The sequence below is a fragment of the Grus americana genome, chromosome 21 (genome assembly GCF_028858705.1).
Source record: "Grus americana isolate bGruAme1 chromosome 21, bGruAme1.mat, whole genome shotgun sequence".
In the NCBI taxonomy this organism is placed as follows: Eukaryota; Metazoa; Chordata; class Aves; order Gruiformes; family Gruidae; genus Grus; species Grus americana.
This window is the reverse complement of record NC_072872.1, coordinates 2,169,463-2,184,313: the sequence shown is the minus strand read 5'-3', so window position 1 is coordinate 2,184,313 and position 14,851 is coordinate 2,169,463. Positions and strand designations below refer to the sequence as shown.

The following is a 14,851-nucleotide window of genomic DNA, read 5'->3' as shown; positions in this document are numbered from 1 at the left end:
GAAGCTGAGGAGTTGGTAAGACTAAATCCTGTCTTGCTAGTGTGATAGTTTTCTGCCTTGGCCTTACTTGAAAACCAAAGCCGTCCTAAGGTTAAGATTGGTGTAAAAATCTGGCTTGTACTTTACCTCCATAGTCTGGAAACTACCTGTATTATTGGGTGCTTTTAGTTCCAGCGAAATCCTCCTACTCATTTTGAAGGTGCCGTAGAGAACACATTCTCTGTATTTTGTAGGTGCTGTTAAAACTGTTTAGTTACTGTGTGAAGGTGAAAATAAATCGTCAGCAGTTGGTCAAGCCGGAGATGAACACTTTGAACGTCATGCTGGGAACTCTTAACTTGGTAAGGACAACCTGGGCTTCCATAAAGTGTTTTCCATGGATTCCAGTGAATTTAAGCTACCTCTTACTGTCGTGCTGCCTTATGACAACTACGAGGGATCTGAAATACTGCTGGACTGGCACTGCACATTATCTGTTAACGAATGGAAGTATGGGGGTCAGTTAAACCAGTTACTTCTGGTATTCCAATAACTACTGCCATCTTCTGCAGGCTCTGGTGGCTGAGCAGGAAAGTAAGGACAGCGGAGGAGCGGCCGTGGCAGAACAAGTGCTTAGTATAATGGAGATCATACTGGATGAATCCAATGCAGAACCTCTGAGCGAGGACAAGGTGAGTGCCTGGCGCTCGGTGCAAGAATGGAAATGTTGACTGGGATTCAAGGCTTGTAAATATCTTATTACAGCGATGCTGAGCTTCAGGAGCTGTAGAGGTGTCCCAAATAGGAGTCTAACCCTTGTTACGCTTGCTGGCGTGTCTTAGCAGGCCTTGGGGGTAGGGCAAGAGGAGTGTCCTGAACCAAAAGCACTGCGAGGCTTCTTTAGGATGACTCTTGCACAGTCAGGGTGGGGGTTATTAGGCACTGCTTGGATCTCTTCCTTGCTGCTTTGGGCCACAGGCCAGTGAGAGACAAGAAAAGACACAGCTCTGCCTTGTTTTTTTGAGTGTTTTTGTACATGTTGAAAACATGATTGATTTTCCAGCTAATTGAGGGTAAAAACAATATCTCAACTACACTGAGAATGAGAAGAGTTTCTTGGTTGTCTTTTGAAACTGTTGGTGCATAAGAATCTGTCATCCTTTGAGCAAGAATTATTAGACTTTTTCGACTAGAAAATTCTTTAATAGTAAGTGGAAGAAGTCAATTGTCAGCTAGAGGCATTGTTAGAGCTATTCCACGAGATATTTGGGAACAAGGGATGGTTTTGTTCTTCATCAGGCTATCTTTATCAGGGTCCAGACCTCTAATCCTTCAAGACTGGAGTACTCTACCAGCTTACTAGAGTGAGGGTTTTCTTGAAGGTTGTAGATTTACTCCTGAACGTGATCATGCTCTTCTTCCTTTGCAGGGTAACCTCCTCCTAACTGGTGACAAAGATCAGCTGGTAATGTTGCTTGATCAGATTAACAGCACTTTTGTCCGTTCCAATCTCAGCGTCTTGCAAGGCCTATTACGCATCATCCCTTACCTGTCCTTCGGGGAAATGGAGAAAATGCAGATTCTGGTTGATCGATTCAAGCCCTACTGTAACTTTGATAAGTATGTTGTCATATTTCAACTAAAAGCACATGAAGTCAGTTGTACTGACAAGTCTATACTTTTTTTTTCTCATTGATGCTTACTTCAGTGTAATGCAAAGCTGCAGAGATTCCTGGTGCATAAGCTTAATTTCCTATTTCACTTCTAAGCCATTTTTAAAAGAAATATGTGAGCACGTAGCTTGAGAAATAGAGCTTTAGAGTATATTCTGAGGTGACAAAGGTCTGAGTAGGTTCTCTGAGCTGGAGTAGGTATGCACATTCAGCAATAATGTAATGAGAATTACAGGCACAGATTGTTGGAGAGCCTCCAAGTTACCATTTCTTCTCTTCATTCAGGTATGATGAGGAGCACAGTGGAGATGATAAAGTTTTCCTAGACTGCTTCTGTAAAATAGCAGCAGGAATAAAGAACAACAGCAACGGCCATCAGCTGAAAGATCTCATCCTTCAGAAAGGAATTACGCAGAATGCCCTTGACTACATGAAAAAGCACATTCCCAGTGCAAAGAAGTAAGAGTCACTACTTAATGTATGCAATAGTCCTGAACATCCTTCTCTCATTTCATCACCACAAGAATCTTCCAGGAAGGCTGTTAACAAGTCCGCATTCAGAAGCACTTAGACTTGGTACAGCTGTGATTCAGAGGGTATGGTGAGACAGGACGGGCTAAAAAGCCTGTAGTCTTCCCATTTGATACCCATCTGAGCTGATTTCTTGGATATCGCGATGCCTGTTCCTCACCTATTGCATCATAACACAAAATTGCTATCGATGGCCAGCTCACGAACATAAATCCCAAGGCTAAGAGTTGACACTATGGCTGTTGGCGTGCACAACGTGGAAGCGGGAGCGTGAATGTCACTTCGTTAATTAATGGAGGAGGGACACAGGGGGAAGGGTGCTTGTCTCGCCTGCAGCCTGCGCTCTGCAAGCTGTGCTACTGGCTGACCGCCAAGTGCCTTTTTCGAAACGGGTGACTGCCCTTCAGCTGCTCCCTCTTGTTTTCTGTGCAGTTTGGACGCAGACATATGGAAGAAATTCTTATCTCGACCTGCGCTTCCTTTTATCCTGCGCCTGCTCCGAGGACTTGCCACGCAGCACCCTGCTACGCAGGTAAGGAGACTGTTCTGAAAGCCGAGTAGGACATGGCTGCCTTGTTACACTGCTTCTTGTGTCTGTAGATAAGCAGTTATTTCTACAGTAGTTAATGCTATGCTGGTTTTATTGGGCTTGGAGAGACACACCAGCTTCAGGTATCGTCTGTTAGTCTGGAAAAGGTTGCAGGGCAGAGATTTTGACTGAAGTATTTTCCCATGAGATTTACACACCAATGTGAAGAGAAGGTAATTTAGGACGGTGAACTATATAGTATTGATACATATATCAATATATATCAATTCTCAGGGCCTGATTGTTTGGGGGATTTTTAAGAATGCTCTTTATCTAACATCCACATCCGACCTCTTAGTAGTGGCCAGTATAGAGGCAAATTGCCCCAGTCTTGTACGCAGTTTTAGAGTCTAGAGTCCATGATGTAGGAGCATCAAAGAAGAAAGTAAGACACTTGGCAAAAATTGTTCCAGATCAGTGCTGCTGCTCAGCTGTCGTGGGTGGGATTAGAGGGAACAGTTACTGTCATGTGCACCCTTTTTCTGAAGAAAGCGCTGTGTTTCAATCCCCGTTAGGTGCTAATAGGTACAGACTCCATTACCAACCTGCACAAACTGGAGCAGGTGTCTAGTGATGAAGGGATTGGGACGTTAGCGGAGAATCTTCTGGAGGCACTCAGGGAACATCCAGAGGTGAATAAGAAGATTGATGCTGCCCGGAAGGAGACACGTGCAGAGAAGAAGCGTATGGCCATGGCAATGAGACAGAAGGCCTTGGGCACTCTGGGGATGACGGTAATGTCTGTTTGCACTGACAGCAGACGAGTGATCTAATGATGTTTTATTTCTGTCTCGCTAAAACTGCCACACAAGGAATTGTGTAAAATGATTTACTGACAAATATTGCGGAGCTCAAGCCCACGGTTTGCCTGGTGCTGCTGGGAGCGTAAATACGGTTGCTAATAGCAGGCTGGGAAATGGGTTGGGCATTCCTGTGGCAGCGGTGGGGATGGTGGCAGTCATCATTGCCTCTCTAACCGCTTGAGCTGTTCTCTCTTTCAGACGAATGAGAAGGGTCAGGTAGTAACCAAGACCGCGCTGCTTAAACAGATGGAGGAACTTATAGAAGAACCAGGTCTGACTTGCTGCATCTGCCGGGAAGGATACAAGTTTCAGGTAAAGGGAGATGCATTTGCGAAGTCCTCTTGCCAGCTGAGGGGACTTGCCAGTATCCAGCCGCACAAGGTTTGGTGCGTTAGCTTTGGGAGATCAGGAAATCTCAGGCTTGGTTCTTGGGATCAGTAATTCCAGAGGCGATCAGGAAGTGGAAGTGTCTTTCCAGTGAAAGCTGGAAAAAGATTTGCTCAGTCTAAGTTTGAGATAGGAACTAGGGGAGACAAAATTCCGTGCAGTGTCAAAATAGTACAAAGCATAAACCGTTGCAGAAGTGAATGGTCTCTAACATAGCTGTTGTGTCATTGCAGCCTACAAAAGTCCTAGGTATTTATACTTTCACCAAACGTGTTGCACTAGAGGAGTTTGAGAACAAGCCCCGAAAACAGCAGGGATACAGCACAGTCTCTCACTTCAACATTGTCCACTACGATTGTCACCTTGCAGCCGTAAGGTATGTTCTGATCGCGAGGTTGATGTTACTTCCCAAGGTGGTTCGTGAGTGTGGCACTTGGCCTTGTACCCCAGGATGGGTTTGCTTCTGAGTTGATCACTTTGCAGCCTGGAGACAGCCATGGGCTTCTCTGCTGCGGTCTGCTTTAAAGTGCCAAATTGAGGTCAGGCCTGGACACTCAAAAGTCCATCATTTAAAGAAGCTGTGGAATTGTCAATTTTTTGATAGTTTCTTAGACAAAAACTTGCATACTTCTAACTTGCCCGGGTATGGCTTGCTCTCTCAATGCAGACTTGCCCGTGGCCGTGAAGAATGGGAGAGTGCAGCCCTACAAAATGCCAACACCAAGTGTAATGGGCTCCTGCCAGTCTGGGGACCTCATGTGCCAGAGTCTGCTTTTGCTACTTGCTTAGCGCGGTGAGTAGAAGAAGTTACTTCTCGAGCTGTTTTGCATTTGGGTAGGTGAGTCAGTACGTTACCACGGAGCCATGCAAGTTTCAAACCATGGAATCAAAGATGATGGAGCTAAACCTTAGTAACCCTGAGCATTTCACATTCTACCATCAAGAGTACATTTCCTAAAAAAGTCCTGGTCTCTGTCTGCTTCTTGGCTTCATATAAATAAATTCAGTACCTCCTTGGCCCTCAGTGACTCCTGAAGATGGAGTGTGCAGTAACAATGTTGATTCTTTTGCCCTGCTATGCAAAATAAAACCTGTCTGACCCCAGCAGATGCCCTTGTGTAGATTTCCAAACCTCTGTTGGATGGAAATGAGTTACAGTAGCCAACGACTCACCTCGAGCAGATGGAGATGGTTCATCCTGTTGCCAGTGTTCTCTTCCACCCCGTGCTGGGTTTGTACAGTCACGATAGAAATCAGGAGTGGTAACATCTTTAATGCGTTTCAGCCAGGGAGCTGTTTGGAACCCTGGACATGGGAAAATAGTATCGATGAGTGTAAATGTGTATCAGATGGAATTGGATTTGCCAGAGTAAGCTGAGAGTTTAGTCAAAGGTAGCAGTGCTTGTGTTTTTATATCCTTTATATACCATTCTTTAAAGCTTTTCTATGACATTCTTGCTCAGATTCTGAGCTATGGTGTGGAAGAAGAGACTTTATTAAAGTTTTTAAAGGGTTTTTAATAAAGTTACGCTTACTGCTGTTTTTCAGACACAACACGTACCTCCAGGAATGCACAGGGCAGCGGGAACCCACCTACCAGCTCAATGTCCATGACATTAAACTGCTATTTCTCCGTTTTGCGATGGAGCAATCATTCAGCGTAGATACTGGAGGAGGAGGAAGGGAGAGCAACATACACCTCATTCCGTACATAATCCACACGGTGCTCTACGTCCTCAACACGTCAGTACCTTTCTCTTAGCAGCAAGCTCTGCCTTCCGCTCTTAGCTTCAGAAAGGTCTATAAGGGCTGCTGCGGTCTGGGCTTTGAAGGTGTATGTGGCAAGAATGGTGGAAAATCACACGAAAGTTTTAGGAGGAACCAAATTGCACATTTTAAGCAGACTGTACAGTTTTACATTGTTTGGAGTAAAGCGTTGCCGCCTGAACATGCAGGATAACAGAGAACCTATTGAGTGAAAGCAATTGGGAATTAGCTTCTCTTTCCATTCTAGATGTAATTATTACCTCTGGGGTGAGCAACAGGGTTATTAGATTAAAGAAACACTCCCAGCTTAATTTTCTCTGGAACAGACCGAAGAGAGACACTATGATGAAGTAATTGTTAGTTGAAAACTTAACCCTGCTATCATTTTATCCAATGTGAAAATAACAGAATCAGTTTTGGTTCCAGTTTTGACATACTGGAATTCTCCTGTAGCGTTCAGATCCATCAGATTTTCCTGACATTTTTAAGATATATTTTTTTTTTTATATTTTTTTACCAGTAAACAGCAGCGTAGGAACACTTCTGCTGAAGTGTTTCAGTAATATCTTATTTATACAAAGCATAAGTATGTGCTTTGGCTTGACATTATGTCCAAGTCTACAAATCTATACACAGCGAAATGCTTTTGAGTGCACAAGCTGGTTTTGATAATACAGTACCCCATGTGAAAATGTAATGCCCATACGCCTTTTATTTGTGCAGTTAGATACCAGAAAGTAATATTATTTAGAAGAGGGTATAAATGTTAAAATATGCCTCTTCAACCAAGGTCACTCCAAATGGAGTGCAATGAAATTTCTCTCACTTTCCTGCCTGGAACTAATCAACGTTTTGGCTCTAATGCAATTTGTCTATTGTTTTTAATATCTATCTCCAGATCCCTGTGCTATTGTTTTCTGAGTCCCTTGGGAGACAAATAAATGAAACTATTCTTTTCATCTCGTTAGTCTGCTTACTGGCACCAGAGAGCCCAGAACCCGCTGCGTGGCTGTTGTATCAAAATGCATTATGCAGTTTCCATACTTTTTTTTTTTCCTAAAGACATGTTCAGTCTGAAATAGAGAAAATGAAGAGCTACTAGTTGGCTACCAGCTGCATCATGTAGCAAGTGAAAAGGTCACACAACGCTGACACCCAGACACAGCTTTATCTGCTAGGATGCTGCTTTATACCTTCCTGATAGGGATAGTATATCTGACTTAAAAATCGAGGGACCTGTCCGGCTGGCAGCTTCTTCCTGATGAAGTAGAGCAATAGAGTGTGGTAAATAAAGTGCGATACATCTTCGCAAGGTCTGCTGTAACACAGAGTTGCTGTAACACCGTCAGCTCTGGGGTGTCAGGACTCCTGAAGAGCCTGGAGCTAGGGGAAAGGAACAAAATTATATATATAAGCTTACAGTAAATACACTATCTTTTTGGTTTCAAAATTGGCCTGTATCTTCTCAGTGATTGCTTTTGCGGTAGATGAATAACATAAATTGATTCTGAGGTCTGGCTGTAGGAGCTGCAGTCACGTGCTTGGTGTCAGATGGGAGACAGTACCACCTGAACGCGTGGACTGGCTGGCCTGAGTCTATCTTTTTTCTCTTAAAAAAAGGAAAAATAGCTCTACAGTAGTATTGCCCTCTACTGGGGCAATGCCAACTGCCTTGCAAACCTCTGTAGTACCATACGCAGCTCCGAGGAAAAGCAAGTTTGCTAGGCTTGTATGCTTAGCTGGGAGAAAACACCCAAAGAGTGGATGAATTTTGGGAAAAACCTAACAGTTCAAAGCCAGCACTGTTTTTTCCTGGGTTTCCTTTGTAAAAAGCTCCAGAGATTTAGCAAATTAACATGTAGGAGCCAGAACAGCTGCTGAAGCTTTTCTTGTGTTTCAGAACTCGAGCAACTTCGAGGGAGGAGAAAAACCTCCAGAGCTTCATGGAGCACCCCAAAGAGAAGTGGGTGGAGAGTGCCTACGAGGTGGACGGGCCCCATTACTACACCGTGCTGGCGCTGCACATCTCTCCCCCCGAGAAGTGGAAAGCCATGCGAGTGGAGATCCTCAAGAGGCTCCTCGTCACCTCCCACGCGCGAGTGGTGTCACCAGGGGGAGCCAGCAGGTCAGCCACCACCCCGCTGCCAGCTCACTCTGTTACTACTGTCGCAGTAGCCGGAGCCACACGTGGCTTATGGGGACCTGAGGAAAGGAGCTTGTGTGTTTTAGAATAGCAGATGTTAACCCTTCTGAGTAGCTTTGTACTCAGCGTTGCAGAGGTAGGAGCAGGAGCGTTCAATTCTGGGTGGTTTTTGGAGTGGATCAATGAGGTGATCAGTGCCAATGATGCTGCTCCTAGGAGTATAGCTAAAAGTAGGAAAATGGTAAGATGCTTGTTCCCCCCCACCCTGAGTGAAACGCTGTAGTAACTTCTGTTGTGTGCTGTTTCTGAGCTGCTAGCATGCTCCCTGCTTGCCTTCTGGGCTCTTTTGATCAGTGCACCAGCCTCCTTAAATAGAAAAATAGAAATAGAAATCAAATGCCATTGCTTTTAAAGAAGAAAAAAAAAATCAATAGCAGCTGTCAAGCACTCGAAGTACAAGAATAAGTGGCTGTGCCTGCCTGACAAAAGCACTTATTTCCGGAGAAGGAAGGGGAATTCCAGTTTCTGAAAAGATGATTTTAAATAGCTGTCATAATTAGGAATAAATTCATTATTATTCGAAGTCGCCTTAAAGGGCATTCTTATTCTGATGACATTAATTATGTGTTTGATAAAGTCATTACATTGTAGTAACACACAATGCAGCATGCATCAATGCTATTAGAGGCATCAAAAGTGAAAGAGCCCTTAAAGGGGCTCCCGTATTGATTTCTGCGCTAGTTTTCTGCTGTTCGAGCTCAGCCTGCGCTGTGGTCGTGTCTCCTGTTTCCACCACCCTGCCTGAGTTCTGGGAAGGGGGGTTTAACAGTTAGAGGAGATATTATCGTGGAGGTCTGTTTTCTCAGATGCAAGGGCGTGCAGCTTTTCATGTGGCCTGCCAAAGAGACTGGTAAAGCAAAGCCCCTGTGTGGGTTTGCTGGGGATGTTTTGGTGGTTTTTAAAACTCTCAGTAAATTATTCTGTTTCATTCCCGACTTATCTCTAAGCATATATGTAATAAAAGCATATTGAAATGGACATAGCAAGAAACTTCCAGCTAAACCATCCAATCTCTGGAATTTCAGGGGAAAACACTCAGAAATAGTTCTCAGGAATTATGTCAAGGTTTATTCAAGGGCTTTCTTTAATCCCTGCATACTAAGAGAGCACAAAGCCTTCCGCTGATAATACCTCTCAGAAATAGAAATATGGCAATTCTTATTTCCAAGGTCTGTGCTTATTTATTCTTGTGGAAAATCAGGAAGAGGGCGATGGACGGTGAAATGCTCTGCAGATAAGTGCCGATACCTTGAATTTGTAGGCTAAGGCAAAGAGGAAGCCAGTGTCTGTAACATCACAGTACTGCGTCTGCATATGAAAGATTAAAATCAGCATTCCACGTTCAGTGCAGTACACGGGTGTTATCTGGGAGCTCCACCCTTCCGAGTACATCCGAGTGGTGTGGACTGAACGCGAGACACATGCAAGGGCTCACTGCTGCCTTTACCGGGGGAGATGGAGAGAACTTGCTACAGGAACCAACAGAGCATCTAAAAGCAGCTGAGGATCAACTCATGCTCCTAAAAAGGGCCTGTAAATCTTATTAATGAAAGGTGCAGGCAGTACTCCGCGTTCCCTCGTACTTAAGTGAAGGCAACAAATGCCGCCTGTGCCCTGTCCTGTGGTTAGGTGTTTTATCCAGCTGCTCAGCTGGATTACTCAGTGTGAGACAGATTTGAGGAGAATCTAGCCAAAACCATCTTCTGTCTCTGCCAGGAGCAACAGCTATCGCAGTTTGTCTGCAAGACTAAAGTGAGGGATACTCGGCACCTTCTGGGTTTTAGAAAAACTTTGTATTTAAGCCCAGAAATGAAATTACCAGGACGGAGTTCTGGGTTTGTTCTTTTTTTGTAAATATAGCTTACAAATTCCAAAGAACTGGATCAAGTGACTGATTACCTGCTCTTTATTACTGAACCAAGATTTCTGGCTAGAAAAGTCCTACAGACGCTTTTCAGTATCGCTTTCATCTGGAGTTTGGGAAGAAAATACCCTTTTGATTTTTTTCCCTTTGCTCCCGACTGTGACCTTTCGAAAACATTCCCAAGAGAAGCGAGGCTCCCAAAGTGTTAACGTCTAACTTTCTGCTGGCAATCCATGCATAGCTGATGAGCCTGAACCAGCTTACGTTAATGAAAATGCGTCGGCTATTATATGAAGTAGCTGTTCCAGAAGGTAGCTACCAGACTTAACCCACAAGGGCCTTTTAGTTTTCAATTAAAGGAGCAGACTCCAATTAGATCAAAACCATTCACATAAAAAGAAACTCTGTCTTGCAGTATTTGGGAGTCTAGAATTAGCCTCGCTCTAAGTTGCTGTTCTTCCCGTGGAAATTTAGTCACCTTTACTAATTGGTTTTCCTTTAAATAATTAAGCCTGGCTGCCCAAGCAGACTGCTACCTACCAAGCCGTCTGTTTTAAGGGCAGACACACGAATGTAGCTTTTTAGAACAAAAGCAGCAAAACTTGCATTTCCCCCCAAAAAAACCCAGCTTGTGGCAGATTGCAGTTGGGCCCGTGGTCAGACGATAACCCTTTGTCTTGCTGTCTTGTGTCAGTGGCAGCCAAACTAGTTGTAGATGCATCAAAAAGGGCTTCCCCCCCCCGCCCCCCGCCCCAAAGCTTTTAAGTGATGAGCAGGAAGCGGCATGTGATGGAGGCAGATGTACCTGAGAAACGCATGCAAGAAAATTCCAAACCCATTAGTGGTGTTGGCAGGAGATTCCACCTTGCCAGAACCTGTTTGTGATTAATCCTGTAAACTTCGGGAGCTGTTATCCCAGGACAGCTCTGCACCTTTTATAGCATTTCTTGAGCCAGATGCTGAATTTCCAAAAAAAGTCCTTTCATGGCGATAGAATAACCAAGAAGATATTAAATGGGAATTCCTCTGTTTCTTAAAGGACAAAATATTTCCCTCAGAGTGTTTCAGAAACGTTTTTGTGAGTTAGAAGGAAAAAACATGTTCTCTGTCATTGCTATACTGCATCTGAAACCCAGATTTAGTTATTTCTTCCGGAATCTGCTGTACTCCGAGCAGTGAGCGTACAAACGGGGGCTGTGTGGTGTTTTTTCCGACTTTTGCTGTTGACTTCCTATATAATCTTAGCAATGCGCTTCCCCCGGGCTTGTTTTCTTCCTCTTAAATAAGGTTTTATTGGCTAACCTGCTTTGGTTAAAGTGACTTCCTAGCCATAGGAATCCTTGCACAGAAATCGGGATGCCCGGTGTTTGTTTCATGTCCCAGAGCACAGAGTAAAGCTTACTCAGAGCCTTTCCCCGTGCGTATTATTGATAGGCTTTTTGGCTGTTTCAGCTTTCGTGCTATTCATCAAATCGATTACCAAAGCATAGTAAAGTGATTAACTCACAGGCTGATTTCATTATCTTCTAGACTGGCAGATAAGACAGTGAAGGAATACGCAACGTACCGCTCTGGCCTTCTCTTCTGGGCCCTAGTAGATCTCATTTACAACATGTTCAAGGTAAGAAAAAACATTGAAGTTCATCTATATCGGCTTTCTCACCTGAGCAACTACATGCATTTGAAATAGTTTGAAGCCCCTTTTTCCAAGATCCTTGTAAACATAAAACTTCACCTTGTATGAGCAGCGAGGCAGCCTGTGCTCATCGTACCCCTTGAAATTTGGTATCTGAAGAATCGAGAGACTTTTCCGGTTTGCAGCACTCCTCCTGTATTGCGTGTTTGCTTTTTTTTTTTTCCCCCTCTGTTCATGGTTCACTAAAGCAAGGATGCTCAGGGCTGCACCAGGGAAGCAGTTGGGTAAGGAAGGAGGTAGGGGCATCCACCACAAAGAAACTTGCAGCTTCCAAAGGAGGTTAAATAATTAGGGTGAGAAACTGCCTGCAACCTTGTTTGCATTCTGTACAAAAAGATTCTAAAGTCACAGATGGGGTAAATTTTTCTGTGTGGTTTGTTTACAAGAGGCAGGGGATGCAAGTCTAAGAGCAACAGGAGAAGGCGTCAGGGTTTGCAGTTATTCTTCTAAATAGTTATTTTTTGGGCTGATTTGGTCCCATTTTCCCCTCTCGTAGAAGGTGCCTACCAGTAACACAGAGGGAGGCTGGTCCTACTCTCTTGCTGAATTCATACGACACAATGACATGCCAATACACGAAGCTGCAGACAAGGCCCTGAAAACCTTCCAGGAGGAGTTCATGCCAGTTGAAACGTTTTCCGAGTTTTTGGATGTGGCTGGTAAGTGTGCGCTTTCCCTTTTATAGGCTGTCTTATGCAACTCGTGACTGCCGCTTGCTTGAGACAGCAGCATTCCTGACGCTGCTGCAGCAGCTTGTTTGTACGAGGCAGCGAGAGGAGGAGACCTCGGCGCTCCAGCTATTGCCTAAGCTATTTCAAAAACAATTGGGAGACACGCTTGAGCATCCCCAGACAGGAAAATTTCTCTCACCTGATCCCACAGGTCCTCCCCCTGCTCTGTTAAACATACGTACATCACAGCTTAAAGGTGGGTTTGGGTGTATGTGGTTTGAAGTCTGATAAACAGGCGTGACCGTGTGCTAAAGGCATGTTCAGTGCAGCGAGAGTTCCTGCCGTGGGGATTTTGGTATCCCCAGGAGGCAGGAGATGCTGAAAATCAACGTGCAGAGAGGCTACTCTTAATTGTTAGGACTTAGTAGCATCCCAGGCCAGTCCCTTGCTGTCCAATGTACGGAGCAGCCAAGCAGCCAGCGAGCAGGGTCCCTGTAGGAGCTCTGTTGCACAAGAGCAAGTGCCATATGGATTTAACGTACATGCTTCAGTCCCTTCTGCACATGCATCCAATAAGGGTTTATCTTCGTCTTCTCCATACTTAAAATAACATCGCAGCTGTCATTATTAACTTACACATGCTCTAGCACAAATCCCTAATGTGGGCAGGGGAAACCGCTTTGTGAATCTAATTATTCTGTATTGTCTTCTTTTGTTTAAAGGGCTCTTATCAGAAATCAATGATCCCGACAGCTTCCTCAAGGATCTTTTGAACTCCATCCCCTGAGCCGCCAGCACCGAGAAACATTGGGCAGAGACTACACTAGCTTGCCTTCCACCCCTTTGTGTTCCTCCTGGTGCAGTCTGTCCCTTCCCTGAGGAGTGCTGCAGTTTTTTTGGGTTTTGTTTTGGGTTGGTTTTTTTTTTTTTTATTTTCTACAATTTTTTCTTCTTGGAGTGATTTGGAATTTAGATTTGTTTTATCTTGTATTTCAGTGCTTCTATCTGTAAAGCCTTGTGTATTTGAGCTGGTTGAAAGAACTTGTACAGAGAGGAATCTAAACCGGTAAATCTTAATGCTTTAGTGTGCACCTCTTTGAAGTTAAATAAATCGAACAAATGGGTAAGATGGGTTTGACTAGTACTTTAACCATGCAGTAGCCCAAAATGCCAAGTTCTTTCTCATATTTTTTTTCAGAGCTCCTTCTCTCGGGGCTCAGAGCTGCTGCTCTTTCCGACCCACAGTCTGGACAAGGAGACACAGGAAACAAAAGGCTCGTGTGAGCGAGGAAGCAGCCTGACACTGTCTTTACCGATCGTACATGCAGAGCAGGTTTCCCCTTGCGGGACATGAGCCTTAGAGACTCGTGGACTGCAAGGACAGCGTTTCCTTCCACCCCTTCTTCACCCGGGTGAGGGCAGCTGTCGTCTCCCCACACGCTTCGTGTTACCCCTCTCCGAGGCATGTTGCGCATCACGGTGTCCTTCCTGACCTGACTCTCACCAAGGCTGCGTTCAAAGCAAACGCGCATGTTGTCGCTTCGGGTCGCATAGTACGACGGCGACGTCACCTCTCGGAGGGATGCTACTCACGTCCGATTTATTTTGCCTCTCTCTGGTAAAATTTTCAGCTTCAGCAAAATGCATGGAAAAACCAGACACTGCGCGCTTCTTGAGTCGGCCGCTTGCCCCGGGATAGTTTGCGTTTTGGTGTGCATGCTCCGACCTGAGGCCACGTACCTGCTTCGGATGCAGCCTTGCCTCTTCTCCCCCGGTTGTGCATGCTGGTAACTTCCCTTTGCCACCAGTTCTGCTGTCCTGTAACCCAGCTGACACGTGGTTGAGCTGGAATCTAATAAAGCTTTCCCTGTCTTTCTCGTCTCTGTTTGAACTTGAATTTCCGCAATCCTAACGCAGTCCCATCCCGTAAATAATAATTATTTTCGAGGCTGAATAACTCGGCAACCTATTTGATGCCTTTTGTTAGCGTTGAGCGTGCATTGTGATTTGGCAATTAGCAAGCGAGTGAAGGCGCGGTGTTTTTCTTCTCACCTCTGTGGGTGCTTGTGTCACTGCTGGCAGTCGGATTTGGTTCTGGGGAGGAGAACGGCAAGTCACCCCGAGGAGTTTGGGCTGGTGTCTTGCAAGGGGCTTGAGGACATCGCAGCAGGCTGCTTTGTCCCTTGGGTAAATCTCTCTCGCCTTGTGAAGGTACAGGAGGGGGGCTAAGGTGAGGAGTTTGTTCTTTAGTACAGCGATGCTACGCTTCGCCTGCCTTTTAACCACATAAAAGAGAAAAACACACCTTGTTTTAAAAGCACCGTAAAGGCAAACCTAACAGTCTTCTCTCCAGACGAGCAGCTGGAATATACTGTGGCTGGACGCCCGAGCATTGCTCGCCAACACCGGCGTGCCAGTCGTGTGGGCAATACTAACGCCCCTCTGGGAGTAAACAACCTTTCACATCGGTGCGATTCCTGAAAGCAGCAGCAAACAGGTAACAAGAAACCAGGTTTTATGACTCTGGTTCTAGAGCTTCTCACAATACGGAGAGATCAGGTGCAAGACTGAAACCCCATCACGTTTTGACTTTTAATTTCTGTTCGATTGACGGGTTAGGCTCCAGACAAGAACTATTACTGTGCTTTGGAAAGCTGGGGAGGAACACTAGGCTGCCGTGCTACCTAC

The 14,851-nt window shown here is 45.0% G+C and overlaps 1 protein-coding gene across 6 annotated transcripts in view; it reads left to right on the top strand.

Moving 5' to 3' along the window:
- UBR4 (ubiquitin protein ligase E3 component n-recognin 4) overlaps window positions 1-14,079 on the top strand; it is a 78,668-nt gene extending 64,589 nt beyond the window's left edge. For 5 of the 6 annotated variants that reach the window (XM_054849287.1, XM_054849286.1, XM_054849285.1 and 2 more), the window contains 14 exons: window positions 234-341; window positions 552-671; window positions 1,409-1,599; window positions 1,938-2,111; window positions 2,616-2,715; window positions 3,288-3,506; window positions 3,774-3,887; window positions 4,196-4,338; window positions 4,630-4,755; window positions 5,511-5,705; window positions 7,630-7,854; window positions 11,327-11,417; window positions 11,989-12,151; window positions 12,886-13,290. In XM_054849287.1, the coding sequence (XP_054705262.1) occupies window positions 234-341; window positions 552-671; window positions 1,409-1,599; window positions 1,938-2,111; window positions 2,616-2,715; window positions 3,288-3,506; window positions 3,774-3,887; window positions 4,196-4,338; window positions 4,630-4,755; window positions 5,511-5,705; window positions 7,630-7,854; window positions 11,327-11,417; window positions 11,989-12,151; window positions 12,886-12,950 (2,034 nt within the window). In that variant the 3' untranslated portion in view covers window positions 12,951-13,290. Of the gene's footprint in view, window positions 1-233; window positions 342-551; window positions 672-1,408; window positions 1,600-1,937; window positions 2,112-2,615; window positions 2,716-3,287; window positions 3,507-3,773; window positions 3,888-4,195; window positions 4,339-4,629; window positions 4,756-5,510; window positions 5,706-7,629; window positions 7,855-11,326; window positions 11,418-11,988; window positions 12,152-12,885; window positions 13,291-13,361 lie in introns of those variants that run through there. The other variant, XR_008580076.1, reaches the window with a different exon arrangement.
- Window positions 14,080-14,851: the final 772 nt, after the last annotated feature.